The sequence below is a fragment of the Heterocephalus glaber genome, unplaced genomic scaffold (assembly GCF_053883595.1).
Source record: "Heterocephalus glaber isolate CG9 unplaced genomic scaffold, H.glaber_assembly_v1.0 deba00001497, whole genome shotgun sequence".
In the NCBI taxonomy this organism is placed as follows: domain Eukaryota; kingdom Metazoa; phylum Chordata; class Mammalia; order Rodentia; family Bathyergidae; genus Heterocephalus; species Heterocephalus glaber.
In genome coordinates, this window is record NW_028258320.1 from 34028624 (window position 1) to 34054773 (window position 26150).

The 26150-nt window shown below is 39.7% G+C and overlaps 1 protein-coding gene across 10 annotated transcripts; it reads left to right on the forward strand.

The window, feature by feature from the left end:
* Window positions 1–411: 411 nt before the first annotated feature.
* On the forward strand, window positions 412–8733 carry Mbl2 (mannose binding lectin 2). 10 transcript variants are annotated; one of them, XM_021239179.2, is made up of 7 exons: window positions 418–552; window positions 932–1008; window positions 1091–1269; window positions 1803–1992; window positions 2398–2514; window positions 3805–3873; window positions 4633–8733. In XM_021239179.2, exons 4-7 carry the CDS (start codon window positions 1812–1814, stop codon window positions 5004–5006), a joined length of 741 nt encoding a protein of 246 aa, XP_021094838.2. In that variant the 5' UTR covers window positions 418–552; window positions 932–1008; window positions 1091–1269; window positions 1803–1811; the 3' UTR covers window positions 5007–8733. The 10 variants fall into 10 exon arrangements, with proteins under 10 accessions (XP_087040980.1, XP_021094838.2, XP_021094837.2 ...); XM_013077224.3 differs by having other exon boundaries at window positions 427–552; window positions 929–1008; XM_021239182.2 differs by having other exon boundaries at window positions 427–552; window positions 929–1008; window positions 1870–1992.
* Window positions 8734–26150: the final 17417 nt, after the last annotated feature.

The following is a 26150-nucleotide window of genomic DNA, read 5'->3' on the forward strand; positions in this document are numbered from 1 at the left end:
AAAACAAGGATCTTGACTGCCCACTTGAACCTACCTCAAGTTATGGTAGCTCAGCAGTGAGAACTGGCAAAATAGATGGCAATTGAAGAAGCACTGTGTTGCTTGAAAGCACACAATTACCCAACACTGTGCTGCATGACCCTGCAGAAGGCTCCTGAGCAGAGTTTAGTACAACCTTAAAAAGAGTTGTTTATTAGTCAGGTGTAGTGGTACCCACCTGTAATCCCAGCATTCTGGGAGGCTGAGTCAAGAGGATTGCAAATTCTGGTCTAGCCTGGGAAATTAGACTGTATCAAAATAAAAAATGAAAAAGAGAGCCAGCCGGGGATGTAACTCACTGTGAAGGCTCTGGTTTAACCTCTAATATCACAACAAAAAAGTTGCTCAATAGTTGTTTATTAACCTGGAATTGAAAGCCAGCACTGGATGCCCATTGCACACAGTTGATTGCCAAATTCAGTCTCCTCCTTCACTTTGTGGAATCAGCCAGAGTCCCGGACTGGAGGGTCAGGCTCCTTGTCACAGAGCCACTGCCATATAGAAGCCCCATAAGTAAGTAATTTAAGTCATGTCTGGTAAATGTCTGGGGGTTTTGTTTTGCTTTGTTTTTTGGTACCAGGGATCGAACTCGGGTCCCTGCGCTTGCGCAGCAGGAGGCGAAACCACTGAGCTAAATCCCCGGCCCCCAATCTTTTTTTTTTCTTGGTACTGAAGATTGAACTCTGGACCTTGCGCTTTCGAGGCAGGCGCTGGAACCACTAAGCTAAATCCCCAGCCCATGTCTGGGGGTTTGGGGCCAAGAGACTAGGATCTTGAGTCAGGAAGCCTACAGAAATCATGTTGAAAGTGTCTTTTCTCTGCTTATGCTGGTGCACCAGGGAGTCTCCTTAATTACCTATCTGCAAAGAACACTGTCTTTGTTTTCAAGCAGAGCCATGGAGCAGTAGACTGGTGAGAGGGCCTGCTGAAGTTTCCTAGAAAGTGCTGGAAGATATCTCTGAAGGCCAGGTGAAATGCTAAGATTGAGAAGTGGAGGAGGGCTGGGAGGAAGGAGATCTAATTGCCAATAACTCTCATTCACAAAGTACAGGGAACACCAGCCAGGAAGTAGAGAGGGATCTAACACTCTGTTGAGCCAATATACTGAAAAAACTGGAGAAAATGCTGTCTTTGCCCACCCTGCTGGCCGTGGGGAAGAAGGCACCAAGAAGAGCTACACTCAAATTCATTCTGGCCTTGGCGAGTGACTAGTCCATGACTTGATCTGAGGTTAGGAGCTGACTGCCTCTCTAGATAACCAGCTCAGTGCTTGTACTGAGTAAATAATTTAACTGGCCTTGGATAGAAACTATCTCCTCAGATATAAAAGTGGGATTTGAGGTTTCAGTTGGGCCCAAAGAGAGGAGAAGGGAAACGGGGAGCTCTTGCAAACACCTGTGTCTCCATCCATCTTGCATTCTAGGCCAACAGGCACAAGTGAGCTGGAACCGTGTAGTCCTTTTGCCCTGACTGCCACAGAAAGCATATTCACAATCTCCCAAGACAACCCTGGAGGGCTGGGCACTGGGGACCACCTCACAAATGGTGGCCAGACATTTATCATCCCTATTTTTGTTAAAATACTAATCACATAATGACACAAGGATAATTTACTTTTCCAAGTAATTTTCCTGTAGGCTATGAATGGTTCATCCTTTTCTACATTGTCCGTGCCCGTTATAGGACAGATGCCATGTTTGGCAACTCTGGGTTGGTTAACTGAACCAGATAAGGTAATCTGTCTTGGCTTTTCCCACACCAAGGTAAGGACCATGTCTCTATTTTCATCGTTTCTTCTCCTTCTCCTGAGTGTGTCAACATCTCATTCAGAAACTGTATCCAATGAGGATGTTCGAATGCCCTGCCCTGTGATTGCCTGTGGTTCTCCAGGATTGAATGGCTTCCCAGGCAAAGATGGACACGATGGTGCCAAGGGAGAAAAGGGAGAACCAGGTACCCATTGGGCTGTTCTTTCTTCATGGCTTTTTATTTTCCAGAAGAAACTTCCTGGAGGTATGAGGAGAAGAATACCTTATTGAGATAGATTGTATTTTTCTCTATATAGTATAAATCAAAGCAGAGATACAGCTCCTATTCTCTGGCATTCCAGATTTCCACACAGCATTTTGTGATACATGTTTGTCTTGCCTATTCAGAAAAGTGGCCCTCAGAGTAGCCTCTCCTGTGGAACACAGAAGGGATTTTTCTTCTATGGGTCATTGGATGCAGTGACTCAGATAGGTTAGCCCCAAGTCATCGTTTCCTTTCTTTGGGAAAGAATTAGGCATCAATCTCTTGAAAAGAAGAGAGAAAGAGTATAGATACCAAGTGAGTCTTATTTCCTTTGTCTTCCAATAGGTGAAGGACTCAGAGGCTTGCAGGGCCCTCCTGGGAAACTGGGGCCTCCAGGACCCCCAGGGACTCCTGGAACGCAAGGAGCAGTGGGGCCAAAAGGAGACCCTGGAGAATGTCCAGGTAAGGAAAACATCCCAGATAGGTCTGAACTGAAGGAATTCAGGGTTATGAAACCCAGAAGACCAGGTAGGAGGTGTCCCTTCCCCTTTCTAATGCTTCATAAGGAAATGCCCAACTCTGCTTCCAGGCCCAGGGCCCTTGACCCTCTCTGGTTACCTCTCTGGTTAGCCTCAGAGAATCCTGTCAATGCCTAAATAGGAATTTGCAAGGCTTTCAGGACCACTCTTTCATCAAGCAACCCTTAGAGGATCTGAGTCTGGGTTCTCCTTCAGTGAAAGCAGTCTAATGTGAGGCTTTGGTCTGGGAGAAAGAAAATAGGACATCTAAATGTGGGCTTATCATACCATTTTTCCTTATACACGGTACATTAGTTGTATTTTACTTTATAAGAAACCACCTGAAAACATAGTGAGCTAAGAACACAACCAGTTAGATACAGTTCTGTTAGACTCAAACTCTGGATTCAGCTGGGCTCATTCTTGTGTCTGTGATCAATTGATGCCCCATGGCCTCACTCACATAGCCATGTTTTTGTAGTGTTAGCTGGAATGATGAGATTCACCAAGCCGTGTGTCTCTTGCTGTCCAACAGGCTACCAGGGCTTGATCACAGAGGGCAATTACAGGATTCCCAAGAGCAGAAAAACATAAACTTCCAGGCTTCCTGAGTATTAGAACACATACATTATCATTTTTCCTACATTGTACTGCTCTCAAAAAGTCACAAGCCCAGGGTGGTAGGGATTTAATTCAGCGATGCCGCCACCTGCCTTAAAGATCAAGGTTCTGAGTTCAATCCCTGTTATCCCCCCAAAATGTCACAAGCCCAGCTCAGATTCATTAAGTGTGGAAATGGACTTCATTTCTGAATGAGAGAAGCTGCATCATGTGAAAGTCATGTTTGCTGCCTCCTCCATCCAGCTTGCCTTGTGCCCTACCCACCTGGACAGTGGGACACTCACAAAAATCATGGATCCTTCATTTATTTCAGAGCAAACTTGAGAAAAACAAACAAACAAACAATGAAAGGCAACAAAACCTCTTTAAAGACAAAATCTTCCATTCATTCTTATTTTTGAAGGAACATAGTAGTTAACAGATGAAGATTAATGTTTTAGGGTGGGTGAAATAGAGATTTTTTTCTCCTTAAGATTTTTCTTTTACCTTCAAAGTTAAATATCAATGTAAAAGAAACTATTTTTATTTGAAAATAAATATTCCAGTACCTTATTGTACAGTTCTGGAACTACATCTTAAAAAAATGATTTCTCACTCTGTTTTAATTTTCTAGTGTGTGATTCTAGCAAGGCCAATAGAGAAGGGGAATCTCTGCAAACCGAATTGGAACAGATCAAAAAGTGTAAGCTTTCTCTCTTATTCTTCAGACAACATAAACTTTGGGAATAGTGGAGGGCAATGAATATTGACTAAGTATATGTGATTTTCTAGTATCTGGATAGGTAATTCTCATAATCTGATCTCAAAACAAACTTTTGGTAGTAATGGAAGCAGGAGAGAAGTTAATTATTTGCACAAATACCCAGAGCTAATATGTAGTGGTAGAACAATTTTCTAAATTGAAGTCAGCCTGACCCCAGAGAGCCTGATCCTGAATGCTCTGATTTTCACTCATTGACAATGAGTCTGTTTCCTTTTCTTATGCTGGTGTCCAGACCTGGAAATGGAACCAAACTTGTTCCTTCTGGCTGGGCAAATTTTTTCAGACATCTGTTTATGTTCAATTTAATAGTGCAGTAGAATTTAAGAATTCAAAATTATATGTGTTCTGCAATTCTCATCCAAAAGAATATATAGGCTTTGTGTCGTTCTAAGCCTTCATTGAAAGTTTGCCAGATTTAACAGATAAAAGACAACACATGAGGTATAGTCTTTGAATTTCAGGTAAACAAACAAACACACGTTTTGGGGGGAACATAAGTATGTCCCAAAATTTCATGGGAGTTTGTATGAATGAAAAGATTCACTGTTATATGAAATTCAAATTGAACTGCACATACTGTATTTTATCCGGCAACCTCACTCTGGAAACCTTTACCCAGAGACATCTCTCAGGCTATGCTTAAAGACAGCCGATATCACCTACTTTTTCCCATTTTAGGGATATTTTTCTTTTTTGGCAAAAAAGTTGGGAAGAAGTTTTTCGTGAGCAGTAATGAAAAAATGAGTTTTGACAGAGCGAAGGCTCTTTGTGCCCAATTCCAGGCCTCGGTGGCCACTCCCAAGAATGCTGAAGAGAACAGGGCCATCAAAAATGCTGCTCATGAGGCTGCCTTCTTGGGCATCACAGATGAGGAGAATGAAGGGCAGTTTGTGGATATGACAGGAAGAGCACTGACCTACACCAACTGGAAACACGGTGAGCCCAACAATGCCAACTCTGAGGAAGACTGCGTGACCCTGCTGTCAGATGGCAAGTGGAACGACATCTCCTGCTCCGTGTCATCTGAGGTTGTCTGTGAGTTCTCTGTCTGAGGGAACACACCCTTCAGCTCCCTTCTTCCCAGAGGCCCACACTGTGCTTTAAAAGATAAAATGTAGCAATGCTCCTGTACACGCTACTCTGCTGCTCTGTGCGGAATTGGAGAAAGTGAGGAGAATGAATGATACATGTGGAAGTGAGAAGCTAGAAGTCTGACAAGAGTGCAGTGAGGGCTCCAGTTCAGTCGGAATCAATATTGACTGTTAATAGCAAGGAATCAATACTATAGTGAAAGGAAAGTAGGAATGCTAAGTATATTTCTAATGCTTACTGTGAGCCAGACCCTACATTTTGTGTCTTGCAATGATTATTTAAATTAAGTTATAATTATTTTATTTCAGTTATGTTTACTTGCTAAACCATAAAAATAAAATGTGTATATTTTCCCACTTACTGAAACACTTGTGCTCCCTGCAGCCTTCCTTTCTCCCTGGATAGTGGGCTTCCAGGACAATGTCATCACCATAGCCTAATTCTATAGCTACTCAGTCAGTCTAGGGTATCTGGAGGATCAGTTGTATAACTTTTTGTCTGAATTGCATTTCCTTTTCATGAGATATTAAATTACATAAAGAACATAAGTCTCTAGTGAATATAAATTGCAATATTAATGAATTCTCACACATGTGTACACACTTGTATCCACATTCTAGGTTAAGATAGAGGTCGGTTCTATTACCCTAAATACTCCATTTATAATTCCTTGTAATTGATATTCCCAAAGGTAAATATTCTGACCTTCATCATCATACATTAATTCTCTTCAGGAATTCCAGGCAGATGGAATCATACCGTATATTCTGTTTTATGTCTTGCTCTTTTCACTCAAAATGAATTCCATGTGGTTCATTCATGTTTTTACCTGTAGCAGTAGGTAATCCATTTTTCTATGTACAATTTTATTGTATTAATACCCTTTAGTTCACTCATTTTGTTGTTAATGGACACTTGAGGGGATTATAGGTTTTGCCCATTAACAAAAAGTCCTCTTGAACTTTTTTTGTAGGAGACTTTTGGTAGACATGGTGCACTAATTTCTCATGGCTGTCTACCCAGAAGCAGAGTTGTTGGGTAAGACGGAAAGCATTTATTTGGCTTTAGAAGACAGTGCCAATTTTCCAAAGTGATCACATAAATTTATGCTCCAGGGCCGGGGATTTAGCTCAGTGGTTTCGCCGCCTGCTGCGCAAGCGCAAGGACCGGAGTTTGATCCCCGGTACCAAAAAAAAAAAAAAAAAAAAAAAAAAAAATTATACTCCAAACAGCAGTGTTTGTCAACACTGTTGTTGTGTTTTCTTTCAAGATTAGTATTTTTGTGTTCTTCTTTAAGAAATAATTGTTCTCAAATCTTGAGGATATTCTCCCACTTTTTCCTAGATATTATTAAATCTTTTATCTATCCCTACTACATATCCACTTAGGGCATCACTGTTTGTTGAAAACGTTATTCTTCCATTGATTTGGAGTGGTACATTTATATAAATTAGGTGACTTTATATGTATGAGTCTGTTTCTGGGCTCTCCATTGTATTCTGTGGGTATAGTTGTTGAAGCTTGGGCTGAAGACTACACTGTCTTAACTATCGTGCACATATATGTAGCAGGAACTGACATCTGGCAGTGTGAGCCTTCCAACTTTACTTTTTTTTAAGCTACAAGGTTTAGAAACAAATTGTAGAATTAGTTTTTCAAATTTCCACGAATCTGATGAGACTTCTGTTAGGATGTCATTAACACGATCAATCAACTTGGGCAAAATTGACAACTTACATTGGGTCTCCAATCTATAAGCATAGTGTATCTTTTTATTTAGCTAGGATTTTAAAAATTTTTTCGGATTTTGATGTTTTTAGTTTAGGGAGCTCTTCAGTATTTTGGTTTGGTGGTATTAATGCTTTTTAAATATAATATATTCTTAATAACATTTATTTTCTACTGTTGTATATTTCTATATACAACAATACACAATTTGTATATATGATCTTACATTGAGAAACAATAACTGATACCAACAATTTAAAGCAAATTATTTGGGATCATTGTTCTTAGAAGTTCTATTCCATGGTTGGCAGGCTCCAAGGAAGAAATGGCATGGTGGAAGGGCCCAGGTAGAGGAAAGCTGCTGCACATGTCATGTTAGTCAGGAAGCAGAGAGATGGGAAGAACAGGGAAGGAGATACATCCTTCAGGCCATGCCCACTGTGAGCTGCCTCTCTGAATAGGCTCTACTTTCTAACAGTACATTCAACTCATTCAACTGTGCATTCATCAGTGATTAATCAAATGGTAAGTATAGTCACCTCATATCCAATCACCTGCCAAGTGCCCAATCTCTGAACACATGAGGTGTTGAAGGGGAAGTTCTCAGTGGAAACCTTAACAGGGTACATGCTTGGCCTTCCATCAAATCAGCAGCTAAGTAGATCTATTCAATAGGTAAGGGCTTGACACAGGATGCCATCAAAGACATCAGTAAGTGAGATTAAAAATGGAATTGTGAAAAGGAAGTGACACTGGGATAGGCTCATCAATCTAGACGAAGAGTTTGAAAGACACAGTGACCCAAGTAATGGGGAGTAAAGGTGAGGATTATAAACCGATCCATGTCATTGTTCCCTGAGCGTTGTCATTATACCAGCACCTTCTTGAGATATGAACAAGCAGTAAACAGTGGAAACACTGGAGAGCAATGGATCTCAATTCACAGACTGCCTTCTCAACTCAATGCAGACAATAGCCAGTATTTAATTAAAGAAAAATTTATTAAAATTACAAAGTAAATTTCACCTTTATCTTATAACACTGTTAGAAATGATAACAAAGGAAAGTATATTTCAACTTCAAATGTTTCAGTGAGCTAAATTGTTCATAGATGACATTGTGTATTTTAAAAGTACTAGGCTGACTCATTGAATAAAAGCCTACTACTAATATTTTCTAGAGTATAATGTAATGAGAATAACATATAGTGTGTTGATTTTCTAAATCTGTCCTGAAATTTACAACATGGTCATCATCCAAGATATGAAAAAGTAAAACCACTTGAAGACAATAATATGTAATAGAATATATCTTATGTTATATTAGATATTATATCAGGTATTATATTATGTTTGATTTATAATATATAATATAATAATATATAGATTTATTTTATTATATTTGTTATTATTAATATATATTATTCTTGTATATTTATATATTATATTAGATATTGATATATATCAGGTATCAGGTAATATACATTAAGTATTATATATATTTAATATATAATATAATAATTAATATATAATATATGATAAAATATCTAGTAAGTGAAATTGAAAATACTAGGGCTCATGCATCCTATTCAAGAGCACTATCACTGAGTTCCATTAGCCACCCTTTTCCCTGCACTTGTGAACACATTTATGCTTTGCATGCTGATGATCTTTATTTGTGTAAAGTAAGACTATGGTGTGCTTTGCTGGCAGTTTTGCTTACCAATATTTGGAGGATATTTGATTTCTGTTTTACTTGCTTCTGTTCACCACATAATTCCTGGTTAGATCTTGGAAATTTTAAAAAATGTATAGTGGTGGCTGTGGATACTTGTTCTGGTCTGGTAGTGGAGCTCAGGGGCAGAGTGCTTGCCTAGCATGCATGAGGCCCTGAGTCCAAACTGCAGCACTGAAAAAATAATTAATAAATAAATAAATAAATAAATAAAATAAAAAACTATATAGGACCTACATCTCAGGTAGTTGATATTCTTTGCATTTCTTTTTCTTAATGATTTTTTTTTTCTTTTTGGTACCGGGGATTGAACTCAGGACCTTGTGCTTGCAAGGGAGGCTTGGAGCCACTGAGCTACATCCCAACCCCTCTTAATGATGTTTTTGATAAACTCTCAAAGGCTTGATATTGCTCAACGTGACATCACAGCTGTGGGATGCTCACAGTATCCTAGGGCGCACAGACAGGCAGGGTTACACTGGCCTTTTTCTAGTTATACTGCCTTGTGCTTTTGGCTGCAGCAGTTCGGTGAAATGTGTGACATTTTGCACCTAGGAGAGGAAAGGGAGAGCCTAGTCTGGCTGCAATTATCACACCCTCACCCTTCTACGAAATTTACATTTTTCTTCCCTTCCTCCCTCCGGCCCCCTTCCTTCCCTCTTCCCCTCCCTCCTTTCTTTCCTTCTTTCCTTCCTTTCTTCCCTTCCTTTCTGCCTGCCTTTCTTTCTTCTTTCCTGGCCCCAGATGTAAAGGAGGAGGAAAGCTCCTCACAGAATGATTATGGCTGAGGCACATGGGAATCCAGAAGGGAGATGTCTCTGTGGAAGACCCCACCCCTCAGCGACAGGCCTCTTCGGGCCCCAACTTCTCAGAGCACATCAACCTATGGATTCCACTGATGATTACGACCCCCACCCCTGGGTTTGAGTGGCTATGGGAAGAACCAAGACCACTTAGATGACAACTTTTTCACAAACTGCAATGATATGTCATAACCTGTTAGACAAAGAAAGTGAAAGTAAAACAGGGCCAGGCCTTGGTCTCCAACATGGAATTTGTGCCCCACCTTGGGTCTGGGCCACCGGGCTCCCTGAGGCCCAGTTGCAAGGAATAATTGAGCCCAGTCCAGGGGGATCCTTCAGTGGGGTCCAAGGAAGCTCCACCTTGTCACCTGCTTTCCCAGCTCCCCACAAGGCCCTGCCATCACTGTCACCTGTCCTCCAGCAGTCTCCCACTAGCTCCTGGTGGTGGTTTCCTACAGATCTCCAGGGCCACTGCCACTACTTGGGTCCCTGCTTTCTTCCTATAAAACCTCTGTCAGTGTCTGGAGCTCCGGCCACCCAGTCCTTGGCCAATCAGATCCCACTGCCACAGTGGGCCTGCTCTTCCTGCCTCAAGACCTCACCCATTTATTCCCTTTTTGTTTTTGTTCTTCCCCTTACTGAAGACTGAAAAGAAGGACTTCACACAGAGCTACTGCTTTGACTGTTTTGTGTGTGATGATTGGGTCTCCTTATGTTGCCCCAGCTTGGGCTGAGCCTTGCCCTCCTCCTGACCCCACCTCCTGGAGTGCTGGATATCAAGTGTCCTGCACCATGCCTCCCCAGTGCCTCATCCTTCATGTGTTTCTGAAATCTGGATTCCCACTTACTTGAAAACAGTAACAACAAAAAGAAAACCAAGTTGAGATTTCAAACACTTGTTTTCACACAAGGGTTGGTTCATAAGAGGAATAGGTAGAGTCTTTGTGTAAATCAGTGCTTGTAATAGTTCTCTTGCATTTTGAAGTTTCTTGAATCCATAGGTACCTGAAGTGTATGTTACCAGGCAACTAGTGTTCATTTTATGTGCATGCAAATTGGCACAAATAAAAGGCCTTGAAATCATGACCTTGTGTGTCAGATCTGCACAGTGACTTTCTAGTGACTATTTCTAGTGACTATTCTGCCTGAAAATTGCAAACCGCATGCTATTCTGGTCCATTTAGCAAAACCCTGTCTCAAAAGCAAACAAATGAAAGAAGGAATTTAGATGTGTTATTTACCTGGACCAACTCCACCAAATGAATGTTAACATTTTTTTTTTACTGCATTTATGTATTAATTAAAATCAAACAAAAACATAAAGAAACAAACGGTAACCAAACTATCAAAGTTCTTGAACTTAGTTCATACCTTCCAACTACTGAAATAATAAAAATTCTATTCCTGTATATTCTTCCCATCTTCCTACAGAGGTCCCCCAATACCCTAAACTACAGACTCTGCCTGTGCCACACCTCATCATGGTATGTGATTATACTGAAATATAACAAGCCCCAAACCGAACACCTGACACCTAGACTTGCTGTATAATGGTTTTCCACTCCTTGGCTGATAGCAACTCAATCTTTCCCTGTTTTCTGCTCTAACTTCAGAAGTGCAAATGCTCCACATGTATAAAACAAGGTCTTTTCAATAAATATGAACAAGAGAGTGTCTCATCTTAAACTCTAGTCCACCCTAGGCTGCCCACCCCCCCATCACCAGAGTTAACTGAAAATGTCTGCTCAATTTAGATTCCGGGAGCATGACTGACCACCAAAGTTAACTCATTAACAGCCAAGGACTTTCAGTTCCCCCTTCCCCACTCTCCCCTCCCTTAACAACCCTGCACAGCAACCCTTCAGGCCTTCCCCTCGAGGTGCTTAAACTAGCTGATTGGATAGATTGTGAAACTTCAAACCAGCCAATGGGGAGAAGGTCAGCTGCTTCTCATGCATTAGAAAATAAAAGAACCCTGCTGCTGTGTCTGTGCATTCTTGCTACCTCATGCTAAAAAGTGCTCGTACCCTTCTGCAGAAGTAAAACAACCTTGCCTTGTTGAGATTTCTTGGTGTCTGAGTGCTTTATTATCTGCACGAACAAATTGAATCTGGGGGTGTATTCCCAATGTGTTTGTGTGTGTGTGTGTGTGTGTGTGTGGGTGTGTGTGTGTTTCTGTTCTGTTTGGTATAGGAGATTGCCTCAGGAGGTGTAGTTTTATTTTTAATCTTGAGGCAGTGTCTTGCAGAGTGCCCTGGATGACCATGAACATGGGATCTTCCTGCCTCACCTTTGGGATTAACTGGGATTACAGGTTTGTGACCCTATCCCAGGCCAGGCCACCTTTGTTCTTTTTCAATGTTGTTTGGTTTTAGAGGATGCTTATGATTCAATATGAAGTTTATGATGGGCTGTTTAATTTTCCTTCCTTCCTCCCTTTTTTTCCCCCTCCATCTCTTCCTTCCCCATCCTTCACTGTTAATGGTTTCCTGGGAATTTACTATGCAGGAGCTCTACCAATGAGGTCCACTCTGGCATTTGCAAACACATTTATGCTTTCTGCTGATCCATTTTTGTGTTACATATGACTGTGGTGCCCTTTCCTGGTAGTTTTCCTTATAGACATTTTAAGGTTATTTTCATTCTATTTTACTTACACCACACAATTTGTGCTTGATTTGTGGAGATTTTAAACAGTGTACATAGGCAGGCCTGGATACTGATCTGGGGTGGTGATGGAGTTCAGGGGCAGAGTGCTTACCTAGCATGCATGAGGCCCTGGGTCCAAATTGCAGTACTGGAAAAAAATAAAAGGAAAAATGAAAAGTATTTAGAACCTCCATCTCAAGCAGCTGATATTCTTTGCATTTATTTTTCTTAATGATGTTTTTGATAAACTCTCAAAGGCCTAATACTCTCAACACAATATCACCAATGTGAGATGCCCACAGTAACCCTGGTTTGACAAAGGGCAGTGTGCTCTTACCTTTCGCTGGTTAGATTGACCTTGTGCTTTTGGCTCCAGCAGCCCAGTGAAATGTCCACATTTCTCACATAGGAGGAGACACAGAGGGCTAGTCTTCCTGCAAATATCACATCTTCATAGACTCTTACAAAATTTAATTTCCTTTTTCCCTTCCTTCTTTCCTTCCATTTTTTTGTTCATCCCCAGGTCCACAGTCAACATTTGGCCTTGCTCTTTTCTGGTAACACATGTATCAGTGCCTGGACCCCTAGTGAACCTACTTCTTGCCCAATCTCATCCCATTACCAATGTTTTCCACTTCGCTCCTAGCACCTTCCCTGTCACAGTGCCCCATAGCTTCCTGTCGCCTTCTGCCCTATTTCCTTGACCAGATCAACTTCCAAAAGCCCCACCTCTGAACATCAGAGGTGACACTTTGGCAGGATAGTATATAAACCATAATATATTTGTACTTCGAGATCATTGAGTAGATCCATAGCTCCTCATCTTTATGGCTTATCATGTCATTGGCTTCAGAACTTCCTCTCTCTTGGTATAAGTCAAAATCTTCTTGACAGATAAGAAACCCAAATACTCTCTTTATGGCCATGTTATTCAGGCATTTCCTTTTCTGTTTCTTTGAAATGTTGATCTGTCCTTTCTTTGCAGGCAGTTTTGGTATGAATCGCTTTGTGATGTCCTCTCAGGTGAATACTCTTCATTTCCTTGGCATGTTTTTCAAGAATGGATCTTTGTTTCTATATTGAGTGTTTAAATGGAACATGACATTGCAACATTCTTCAGTTTCTGCCTGGATAGTTTGACCTGGTTAACAACATAATCTTCATTCTAATTCTCCTGATTCCAAGTTCTCAGCCATACCTTTTCCTCCCAGAAAAGTTTCCAGGCTTTCATCTTTTTTTTTTTTCTTTTGGTATGGGGCATTGAACTCAGGACCTTGAGGTTGCGAGGCAGGTGGTGGAACTACTGAGTTAAACCCTGGCCTCCAGTTCTTTTAGCTTGAGCCATTCTTGATAAAGACAAAGGAAGAGACTCTGCCATACAGGCCATAAAGACTACTATGAAGAGCTTGGGTCTTCTTTACTTGTTGGTAGAATTGTTAAGCATGATATAATTTCTTGTATTTGTGTTTCATTGGCTTTCTTGCCTTGGTCTAGAGACAGGATCTCTCTTGCTGTCAGAGACACTAGCCATTCTTGATCTGAATGCTAATGTTTTTCTTTTCTCCTATGCCTTCCATAATGCATATAATTTTCCTCTTTAAAGACTTGAACACATCCAAGTCATCAGCCACTTCTGAGTTTTCATCTCCTCCCATCTAACCTGAAACTCATTAAAATCATTACAATTTACTACAGCTACAGTTGATCTGCTACTGGCAGCTTCCATGTTTCCCTCCAAAGAAAGGTTTTGTTTGAGTGTCTGAAAATGTTGTTTAAAAACAAGAGGACTATGAGCACTTGAACTATCACAACACAATCTAACATCTCTCATGATGTCCTGTGATACCAAGACTCATTTTTACACCATTAGGGTTTCTGCCATAATATGCTCCAGTGTCACTTGATTTGATAAAAGTGCATAGCTTCTCCAGGGAGAAAATTCTCTGTAGTTTCCCATTCTGAATTGGAGGATCCTAGAGCCCCCGTTCTTAATCAGAACACACTTCACCATAAAGACAACTGCTCTGAGTTCTTCCAACATATGCCAGCCACTGAATCAGATAGGAAGACCCAGGGCAATAAAGACCTCACACACTTTCGACCCTACCCTCAGCTCTTTCCTTAAATGAGTATTCATTTTCTTTTTTAGTCCTGTGCCCACTTTTTAGTTCATAAAGATATGAAATAATAAAAAAACCCTAAACGTCCTTTTGGAGCCAATGTGAGGGATGAGAACCCTAAACCTGGAAGAATCCTAAGGGACAAGCAGAAGTCCCTAGCAGGTTCCCCGACCACCTAGTAGGAAAAATGTGGGACAGCTCTGCCCTCTTCTGGCGTTTTGCTGAACTACAAGAGAGCTTTAGGGATGAGCATAGAAATGTCAAAGGTATTTTGAAGGACATAAAATTTAACGTGAGACATGAGGGGCATGGAAGAAAAAGGAGAAGTTTAACCAGAGGAAATAGTTTAAGCAAATGCTCAGGAGAGGGAGTGATCCTGGCCTTCAGTGATGGTCAGCAAGAAGGCCTGGGGCTTGGATTGTCTCAAGCATTCAGAATCACACACATAGCAGTCCAACTCCCACTGGCCTTCTCCAGGGCATTCTCCTCCCAGCTGGGGCTCTGGTTTCTGGATCTCAATCCAGACACAGGATCTGGGTTCCCAGACACAGGCTCTGGGCAGTATTCCCAGCCTCGGTGACCGGGGGTCTGAAATCTGAAAGGAGGATTATGGCCCTGGCCTTGCTCCCTCTGCTCTGGTCTTTGAGTTTGTGGCTCTGGCCTCTGCAATCCGGGCTGTGTATCTTGATCCAACTGCTCGAATTGCCCTTTGACAGTGATCTCAGTTATCTGGAGAGGAGGTGGCTTTATACTCTGTGAATTGGATCCTAAACTAAGGGTCCCTGGCTTTGCTTTAGATTTGGCCTTATGGCTCTGGGTGCTTGTTAGAACCCTGGACTTTGTGTTCCAGGAAATTAGCCAAGTATTTTTTAAGCTTTATCTATACTGAGTGGAGGGATGTGCTGAAGACAGTTTAACTGAGTCCCTCAACTTTGCCTTTTCCTTACAGGTTCCTTATTCAACTTCTGGGCACTGGGGTTAACTGTGGAGTTAAATCTTAGGGCCCTTTCGTGGTCACTGATGAAAGGACTAGATTTTGTCCTCATCCTCTGAGCTAGGACATGTCTTAAGTATCTTGCTCTAAGTCAGAGATTGAGTTCTTTTGTCTAGCTTTAGGGTTGAGTGGTAGACAGAGGACTCTGAGTTGTGCCTAATGCTAAGGGGACCCTGGCAAGTTATGGAAAGTGGGGAGACTAAGTATGAAAAAAGGTGATGATTCAAGGCTCCAAACAAGAAAGAGAACAGGAACCATTAGTTCAGCAGCTGCTTGGCAGATGTACCAGTTAATCTTAATTGTCAGCTTGACTGGATTAAGAGACTCCTGGAGAGGGAATCGGATCCTGGGGCTGGGGCCCTATACTCATAAGTGGATTAATGCATGGATGTTCATAGCTGAATATATAGTTAGGAGGCAGGACCCAGCTGGACAAGGTGGGCCACAGGGGGCATGCCTTTGGAGGATATATCCCTTGGTGGTGCTCTTCCTCTTTGTTCTACTTTCCATTGTCATGCAAAGAGCAGCTTTACTCTACCATACCCTTCCTCCATAATGTTCCTGCCTTGTAACAAGGTGGCTATTGACTGAATGCTCTTAAATGATGAACCAAATTAAACCTCTCCTTCAAGTTGCAGATGTCAGGTATTTTGTACCAACAGTGGGAAAACTGACCAATATAGCAGACTCAAGACACCAGTCAAGATCTTTTCTGTATTGAGATAGATGACTCCCAGAAGTTACATTACCTGCCTATATAAAAGCTCTGTTCTTTTCTAAGTGGGTGGTCTTCAGAACAGCCCAATTTATTTGAGCTTCAGTTTCCTTATTGGGAACATGAGGATCCAAATAGCACCCACACACAAGGAATTCCTGTGCAGTTGAGAAGCTCCGATTAGCTCAGCACTTGCAACTCCGCCTTGAGGGAAAAAGCTTGTGCTGTGCTTGTGAGTGCCAGGGACATCCTATGGGACACCTGAAAACACTGTGGAGAGAGCACCAATTCCCTCTCTTGCTATGCACAAGAAGTGTAGGCTAGCTGCATGGTAGTCAAGAGCAGAAGCTTTCCCAAGTATACTGCTCTCCACCTTGACCATTTAGCACACACTGACTTGACCCTCTCTCTGTCCTCAGGTCCGGGCAGACCAGTTGCAGCCCACAAATCTGGGAAGAGCATAGAGCTCTTCTGCATTTCATTAGCCCCTCTGATTCTAAGGCCTCTACCAAGCAAATGGTAAATTCTTGCTTCAAGAAGCAAGCATCAATTTCTGTCCAGAAAATGCTGATTTTTGTATGCTGAAATTATTAAAATGCTGATCAATTGTCATATAAACATTCAGTCACAATGATAAGCTTTTAACAAGTACAACAAACAAGTTCTGCTAAATGGTTGTTACTTTCCATCTCTGAGCATATTCACAGCACCCAGGTGGCCACTGTCAAGCTTCTTGGGCTTTCAGCATTGTCCAGTGCTACCTCCTTCCTCCCATGACTACCACATGTCCATCTTACCCACCCAGCTGGAGAATTAGTTTTTCTTTGGCTTATTGGATTGCCTGGCCTATGACCATTCTGTGTCAGCTGCAGCTACACTGTTTCCTCCTTACTTTGAGACATATCCTCTGTTGACCAGACCATTTTAATGAAAGAGCTGGAAATTTAGAGATTTTGATTCATGAGTACACATTTGTGATCTGCATGAATTTGGACAAACCACTTACGCTATTGTAAAATAAAGTTTCAATCCAAGGTGGCTTCCCCAGGGATGGCTAGAGTGAAATTGAGAATGTTAGTGAAAGACCTGTAGAAAAGAAAATATGTGCAACACACTTGTCTTGTAGTGAAGCAAAGTTGATTCTTAGAATTCTCTTTGGTACTTATTGCATGAAAGGAGATCAATAACAAGGGGAGCCTGGTAATTCTTGGCAACAATTTGTGAGGAGGGGTTTGTGTGGAATTTGGGCTGTGCTTTATACTTTTCAAAAGGACATGAGTGAGTGAGAATCTGGCCTAGACTGGGTACTGTCAGGAACCAGGAGTTATACCATGACTGGATGTCTTAACTTTTTCTCAAACTAGGGAGGAATCTAGCCAGGAGAAGGGCATTATAAGCATTTTTACTTTTTTGTGTGACATTAGGGATTGGTTCTAGGGCCTGCAACCTGAGCTACACCCCTAGCTCCCTTCCTCTTTTTCTTTTGAGACAGGGTCTTGCTAAGTCTTTAAGTTTCCCTGGCTGGGGTTGAATTTGTTATCCATTTTTGTAAGATGTAGCAGAGACTGACTTTTCCTTTCTATGCTCAGACATGATGCATAAGTGGTCTAGATTTTGTCTGTTAAAAAATTGGCATTACAAACATATTCATAAGCAATATTTTTATGGAAAGTTGTTTACAGCTTTTGACATGAGGACTATATTGAACTAATTAATAAATTGGGGAGTGTACCTATTACTCTTTTCTAAATAAGTTTGCATGCTATTATTCATTTCGCTTTTTCCTTAAAGTTTAATTAAATTGACCACCAAAACCATCTGAGCCTGGTGTTTCCTTTGGGTCAAGTTTTGATAGGATATTCACATTCTTTGGTATATTGAGGCCTACTTAGAATTTTATTTTTTTTGCTTAAGTTCTTTTATAGGTACATTTATGTATACAATACATTTACATTTATCATTGGGTGCTTGTACCTGCACATGATATATCTTGGTTTTTATTTTTTCCCCATTACCTATGCACCCTTCACCCCCTCCACCCTTCCCTATTTACATAGATTCTGTTTCCATTTTTTTCTTTTCTCATAATTTTTCTTTTCCCTTCTTTACTTTCCCCTTCCCCTCCCACTTCCCCTACCCCTGTGGAAATCAGTATGGAGATACCTCAAAGAACTACAACTAGAGATTCCATTTGACCCAGCTATTCTCCAGCTGGGTAACTCCCTCAAAGAATTAAAAGAATCATACCACAGTGATATATGTGCACTCATGTTTATAGCGGCACAGTTGGTAATAGCTAACGCTTGGAAACAGCCCAAGTGCCCATCAACTGGAAACTGGATAAAGAAGATGTGGGTTTGTTTTATAAAATGGAGTACTACTCAGCCATAAAGAATGACAAACTAGAGATATTTATAGCTAAATGGATGCATATAGAGGCCATACTCTTAAGTGAAATAAATAGGACACACGTGTAAATACTGAATAGTTTCTCTAGTGTGAGAAACTGAAAGTATCAATAAGGATTAAAACAATTAAAATGAATAATTGATAATTTCAAATAGGAAGAATTTTCGATTTAATATTGTGTCATTTTCATTACATTTTATTTTATGAGAAATTTAACTTTGCAAATTTGTTGACATAAAGTTTATGGTTATCTCTTAGTATGCTTTTGAGATCTGTCAGGATCGAAGTGATTTCATAACAGCTATTTTATTACTCATTTTGTTAATTTTGGCTCTATCAAGCTCAGAGACTCTAACAGACATTAATAAATACGTATTGATTTATTGTCTCTGATTATAGGTAGTGAATTATCAAAAGGACTGGAACTAAAATTCAAGAGTGCTATCATACAATTTTAAAAACAGTATTTGCCAATATTTGTCAAGTGGAAGAAATAATTCTTTTCATGAGTCTTTTTTATAGATCATTCTACAAAATCAACAGGACAATACTTACTGTTTTTAAGTCTTGGACAGTGTTTTTATTTGGAATAAAAATTCACGTGAGCTGTAAAGAGAGCTGGTCCTTCATAAAGTCCTTAAGAATGAGAAAAATCAAATGTAAGCACAAAGAACATTTACATTTTCTCTTTTTAGTCCCTATGATACTGTTTGACTATGCTATCATACCTTGATTTCATTTCTTTATCATTATTTGCAATGAATGGTAACTGGAAAAATTAAGGAAACAAGTCTTCCATTTGTGTTGATGTCTTTGACAAGACAGCAGAGGGCGCGCTTCTATTACGATATTACACAAGACAAATCTGTTAAAAATGTTTATTGGGTAAAGAAATGAATTTTAATAAAATAGCTATACTTATGGTTTATTTCAAACTCTTAGTTTTATAATAAGGGTATTTCTTAACTTTAAGTAACATTAGTATTATTCATGTTAAAAACTAGACTTCCCAAAAATCTATTCACATATGAATAGAAAATAGGTGGAGAATTTAGAGGAACATTAAAAAACCAAATGGATTATTTCTAAACTATGCCAAATAATTTTATGGACCTAGTTTTAAAAAAGTTTTTCTTATGGAAATTTTGGAACCTAGAGAGAATAAGATGATCTCAACAACTTCTATGAATTCTCTACAACCCTTTCTTTTTTGCCAAAATACATACTGATTTAAAACAAGCTCATATCATAGAAAACCTACCAGAAATTACAAATCCATTTCAAAAAACACTTTTTTCTTAAACATAGCAAACAGTACCATTATATCATCTTTAGAAATTAACAATAATTTCCTAATATTATCAAATACCAAGTAAATACTTTCTCAATCTTTTTCATTTATTAGTTTAGTGTATGTAGAAAATGTGTACCTATTTCATTTAATCACTGTGTCTCTGGAATCACCTTTAATTTATAGGGTACTTTTTTTCCTTCTCTGTTTGCCTTTTTGTTTTGTTTTAAGAAATTAGGTATGCATTATTGTCCCTTGCTACACATGGTGTGGTCCATGGCAACTCCTGGGAGTTCATTATAAAAAATTCAAGCTGCATTCCATTATATTAGATCTGAATCTATCTTTAAACAAGGTCTTCAGGTAATGTATATTCATGGTAAAGTTTGAGAACCGTTCTTGTAGAATTATGCAGATTGAAACTCCATGAAGTCATTTATCATTTCTTCTGTTGCCTGCATTTCTTGTTCATTGTAATTAAGTCTAAACTATGATTCAAGTTTAATTTTCTGGCCGGAATACTGCCTAGGTGGTTCATGTATTTTTCACTGGGAAGAACACAACATTTTTTTCTCTTCTTGTGATATTATCAGCTGTTTATTACTTTGTTTAGTGATTCAAGTGTTTGCAAGATGATGGTATACTAACTTTATCATTTATTAACTGAAATTTTATAAGGATAAATTGTCTCTTCTACTGTATTTGAGCTAAAATTCATACAGAAATTCTAAGTTAAATAAATACTTAAAATATTCACATTTGAACTCATGCACCTTTTTTTTTAACCAGTATTCAAAATAATGAGCTGGTCCCCAAGCAAGAAAAGAAAATGGCTTTTCCCTACCCATCTAGGTCCTTTGTTTTGTTTGTTTGTTTGTTTGTTTTGTATTAAATTATTTTATTGGTACATTGTAGGTATACAACACAATTACATTTCTCATTGGGAACTGTACCTTTACATAATGCATCTTGGTTCTTATTTTTTCCCCATTCCTAGCCCTCCCTTCACACCCTCCACCCTTCCCTATTTACAAAGACTTTATTTCCATTTTTTCCATTTCTCATCATTTTTTCCTTTCCCTTCTTTCCTTTCCCCTGTGCCTCCCACTACCCCTACCCCTTTGGACCTTTTCTTCCTATTTTACATCATCGATTATTCATTCTAATAATTGGTACATTTTAGGTATACAATATAATGACATTCATCATTGGAAATTTGCAACTTTACATAGTCTCTCTTGGTTCTTTTTTTTCACCCTTGCCCAGCCCTCCCTTCAACCCCTCCATTCCTCCCTATTTACAAAGATTTTGTTCCTATTTTTCCATTTTCTCATATTAATCCCATTCCCTTCTATCCTTTCCCTTAGCCCTCCCACTTCTTTCCCCTTTGCCCCTTTTCTTCCTATTTCACATGACCTAGTATACATTTAGTCCTTATTTACACTTTCAATTTCTCACACCAGAGAAACTATTCGGTATTTACACATCTGTGTCCTATTTATTTCACTTAAGAGTATTGCCTCAATGTGCATCCACTGAGCTATAAATGTCTCTAATTTCTCATTTTTTATGGCTGAGTAGTACTCCATTTTATAAAAAAACCACATTTTCTTTATCCAGTCTCCAGCTGATGGGCATTTGGGCTGTTTCCAAGTTTTAGCTATTACAAACTGTGCTGCTATGAACATGGGTGCACATATATCACTGTGGTATGAGTCTTTTAATTCTTTGGGGAAGATCCCCAGCAGTGGAATAGCGGCATCAAATGGGATTTCCAGTCCTAGTTCTTTGAGGTATTTCCATACTGATTTCCACAGTGCTTGCACCAGTCTACACTCCCACCAGCAGTGGAGCAGGGTTCCTCTTTCCCCACAGCCCCGCCAACATTTGTTATTGGTTGATTTCATGATAGCAGCCATTCTTTCTGGAGTGAAGTGGAATCTCAGCATTGTTGTCATTTGCATCTCTCGAATGACCAGTGATGTTGAACATTTTTTCATGTATTTATTTGCTATTTCTACTTCTTTGTCTGAGAAATGTCTGTTCATTTCAGATGCCCATTTTTTGATTGGGTCTTTAAATTTGGGAGGTCTGATCTTTTTAAGTTCTTTATAGATTTGAGATAGTAGACCTTTGTCTGAGGAAGAGCACGTGAAGATTTTTTCCCACATTGTGGGTTGTCTCTTCACACTGCTGGTGGTTTCTCTTGCTGTGCAGAAGCTTTTTAATAAGAAGAGATCCCATTTGTTGATTGTTTGTGCTAGTTCACAGGCAACTGAGGTTTTGTTCATAAAATCTTTTCCTATACCGATGTCTTCAAAGGTTCTACCTAACCTCTGTTCCAACTGGTTCAGAGTTTCTATTTTAATATTTAGATCTTTAATCCATTTTGATTTTAGTTTAGTGCATGGTGAGAGATACAGGTCTAGTTTTAATCTTTGGCAAGTTGAAACCCAATTTTTCCAGCACCATTTATTAAAGAGGCTATCTTTCCTCCAGTGAGAGTGTTTGGCTCCTTTGTCGAAGATGAGATGGCTGAGTGTGTCTGGCATTGTTTCTGCATCTTCTAATCTGTTCCACTGGTCCTCAAACCTGTTTCTTTGCCAGTACCATGTTGTTTTTATCACAGTAGCTTTGTAGTATAGTTGCAGGTTGGGGATTGTGATACCCCCTGCCATGTCTCTGTTACCTAGAATTGCTTTTGCTATTCTGGGTCTCTTCTTGCTCCAAATGAATTTTTGGATAGTTTTCTCAAGGTCTATGAAGTATGCTGCTGGGATCTCAATTGGAATTGCATTAAATCTATATAGCAGTTTTGGAAGTATGGCCATTTTCACTATATTAATCCTTCCTACCCAGGAGCAGGGCATGTCTGTCCATTTTCTGATATCATCTTCAATCTCTCTTTCCAGAGTGCCATAGTTTTCAGAGAAGAGGTCTTTGATTTCTTTCATTAGGATGGTTCCTAGGCATTTCAGTGTTTTGGATGCTCTTGTGAAAGGAATTATTTGCCCTATTTCTCTCTCAGTGAGTCTGTCATTCATGTAGAGGAAAGCTATTGATTTTTGTGTGTTGACCTTGTAACCAGCTACTTGACTGAATTTGGTTATGAAGTCTAGAAGACTTTTGGTGGAGTTCTTGGGGTCTTCTATATAGAGTATCATGTCATCTGCAAATAATGGCAATTTGACTTCTTCATTTCCTATCTTTATTCCTTTTATTTCTTTCTCTTGTTTAATTCCATGACTAATGTTTCCAGAACTATACTGAACAAGAGTGGTGATAGTGGACATCCTTGCCTTGTTCCTGATTTGAGTGGGAAGGATTTCAGTTTTTGACCATTTAGTATGATATTGGCTGTTGGATTTTCATAGATGGCTTCTATCAGTTTGAGGTAGAGACCATCTATTCCAATTTTTTGTAGGGTTTTTATCATAAAAGCATGTTGGATTTTGTCAAATGCTTTTTCTGCATCTATGGAGATAATCATATGGTTTTTGTCCTTGGCTCCATTGATATAGTGTATTACATTAATTGATTTTCATATATTGAACCATCCCTGCATCCCTGGGATGAATCCCACTTGATCAGGGTGTATGATCTTCTTGATGATCTTCTGCATTCTTTTTGCCATTATCTTATTAAGGATTTTTGCATCTATGTTCATTAGTGAGACTGGCCTATAGTTCTCTTTTTCAGTTGGGTCTTTCTCTGCTCTGGGGATCAAGGTGATGCTTGCTTCCAGGGATGAATTTGGGAGTATTGCTTCTCTTTCAATTTCATTGAAGAGTTTGAACCCTTCTAGGTCCTTTGATTGGGCTTTGAATTAAACTGGAATAAGGCAAAGAAGAGCAAAACCATTTGAAATGCATGAAAATCCCACAAAACATGAAATTCTAAGAAGGGGCAGATGATTGAAATTTCTATAGTATTCTGAGATACAGAGGGAATAGGAACTTGGGCTTCTGAGGGGTGATGGATGCAGCTTGTGGAAGAGTGAGGGGAAGAAATGTACTGTGGAGACCAGAGGAGAATTAAGACCTAATTGGCCTCCTCTGGGAGCAAAAAGGAGAAAGTCTGCACTCAAGGGTGACTGCATACTGAGGAAAAGTTAGGACAGCTGAGGTTAAGTTGTTTACCAGAGAATGTACTAATGAGTATTGGAAACCAGATGAATCTTGTGATACTTTGATTGCTTGTGCCCATGTTTGGGTGAATAAAAGTGAGGCGAGCCAAAGGCTCGGGGCTCCTCTAACTACTAGAGGCATGAGGGAGCCCCCTGGCTGCCCACATGTTAAGCTGACTGTGTGTCTGTCATTCATCCTCATTCCCCCCTGGGTCAGGGAGAACAATGTAATGGTCTAGGTCCTGGAACAAGGCTGGCTGGGTGGGTCGGCGACAGGTGCCCCCCCAGTGTGGGGCTTGGACTGAGCTAACTTGTAGCTGGCATCCCAGATAGAGACCTGAGACCAGGCTCACCTACAATGTGCAATGAATAAAAGTTGTCTTGACTTTTTTTTTTGAGACAGAGTCTCACTATGTAGTTCAGGTTGGCCTTGAACTCACTGTGTACCCCAGGCTGACCAGCGATCCTCCTGCCTCAGACTCCTGAGTGCTGTAATTACAGTTGTGTCCCACCATGCCTGGCTTGTTGAAGGCCTGATTTTATCACTTAGGTGAGGATATTTTGTTGTTGTTGTATTGATTTAAAAAACCCTTACCTAAATGATAAAGGAAGCCTTTTTTCTTATACAGATACTGGGACCCCTGAAACATTACTGGAAGCCTCTGCAGTAGATGCCAGTCTCCTGCCCAGTGTACAATGCAGTCTTGAGGGAAAAAAAACAACAAAAAAACCCTAAAACACAAGACTAAGAGAGACAGAAAGGATTGCAGAAGGATGACCAATGCCAGTGCAACCGACAAAGGCACTGGGCAGTTCAAGCCACTGATTTTTATTAGTAATCAATTGGGGTAAAGGTGAGCTACATGCAAAGGTAGTACTATGTTTAAGGATGCCCAGTCGTGTGGTTTCTATGGAAATTAATGTAAGCAAGTCTTCCTAAATTAGGAACAGAATAGACAAAATTGTTATTAGAACATTGTCCTTTTAGTCTGAAAGTTTTAGTTGTGGGAATGGAATTTGGATGCCAGTTACTCTGACCTCTGCGTGTAGGCTTTGGCACTTCTATAAACAAGCCAATTGTGGGGTTAACTCTTTACAGCCTGCACTGCTTAGAGCCTGCTTTGGGCATAATCAATATCGCTGTCCCCTATATACAGATAAGTTTACTAATATGGATTTGTCCTATAGATGTAAATTTCTTTTACAAAAGATGTAAATTTCTTTTACAAAAGAGGAGCTTTACAGAGCTATTATTGTGCCTGCAGTTTGACCGAATAACCCACTCAAAATAAACCAGAGCAGAGGTAGCATATGGATCTGTGGATCTCCCACTGTCATATTTTGGAGTGGTGTGTCCAGAGGTCCAGCAGTTCCCAAAAGTGTGTATATATATATGAACTATAATTATGAACTCAGGTGATTTAAAAAATAACACTTGATGGTTTTAATTCACCACAGTTGTTACTCCTACCAACTCTTGATTTGTCCCCAGTTTTTACTATTGGGATATGATTCATGGTAGCTCATGATTCATTTTGAAAAGAGTATGACCTTAGTCATCTCTGATATCTTCATTTCTGTTATTCCCAAATACTCCTGGCTTTTCCTGTACATATTCAGTTTCAGCCTGGAATTAACCATTCTTCCAAGCGTCCCCCATTTAATGCAAAATGGTATTTAAAGATCATAATTTGAACATTAATACACTTATTGTTACTGAAAAATATTGATCATTGTTTCCATAATATTTTAGTAAAAAAGAGCTAATAAATGCATATTTTAGAGAATATATATTATCTACTTACATAAATAATTTTCAACTTATTTACAAATATTCAATTTAATGTTAACTTCTCTATATTGTTGTAAACCTTTTTATTAAAAAATGTTAATTTGTAATTTCTGGATACTACAATATTATATATAATATAAAAGACATGAAGAGACTATAAAAGGTGGGGTAAAAGAAATCAACTAGTCATAAGCTTTTGGACCTGAGAAAAAACACAGCACTGAATTCCCTAGGCTTTCTTTCTGTGTTATATATTCCAGGCCGGGGGCTGGAGAAAATGACTATGTGGAAATGCAAATGAATACCCACAGGAAAAGTCCCAAGACAAGCTGGGTTTCCTCATCCAAGGGTCTAAGAGAAGAGCAGCCTAGCAAAAGAGAAAACTTTTAGACAATAACTATTCTGCTCTGGCCAAAATCCACAGGAACAACAGAGGCTGTGTTTCTCATAACAAATAGCCAAGTCTAAGTAGAAGTCTTCACTTCATCCTTCTAGGCTTCAGTGAGTTGCTGTAACCTCCTGGCCAGGCTAGTGTCAGAAAAGATCCAGTAGAGATCCAGGACCTTCATTCTTACAGAGCTACAAATCCACAAACTCAAGAAGTCCAAGAGGGATACCTTCACTGCCACTTCTTTTGTTACTTTTGCTGTTGCTTTGAGACGGGGTCTCACTATGGAGTTCAAGCTGGCCTTGAACTCACAATGTTGCCCAAGCTGACCTCAAACTTGCAACAATTCTCCAGC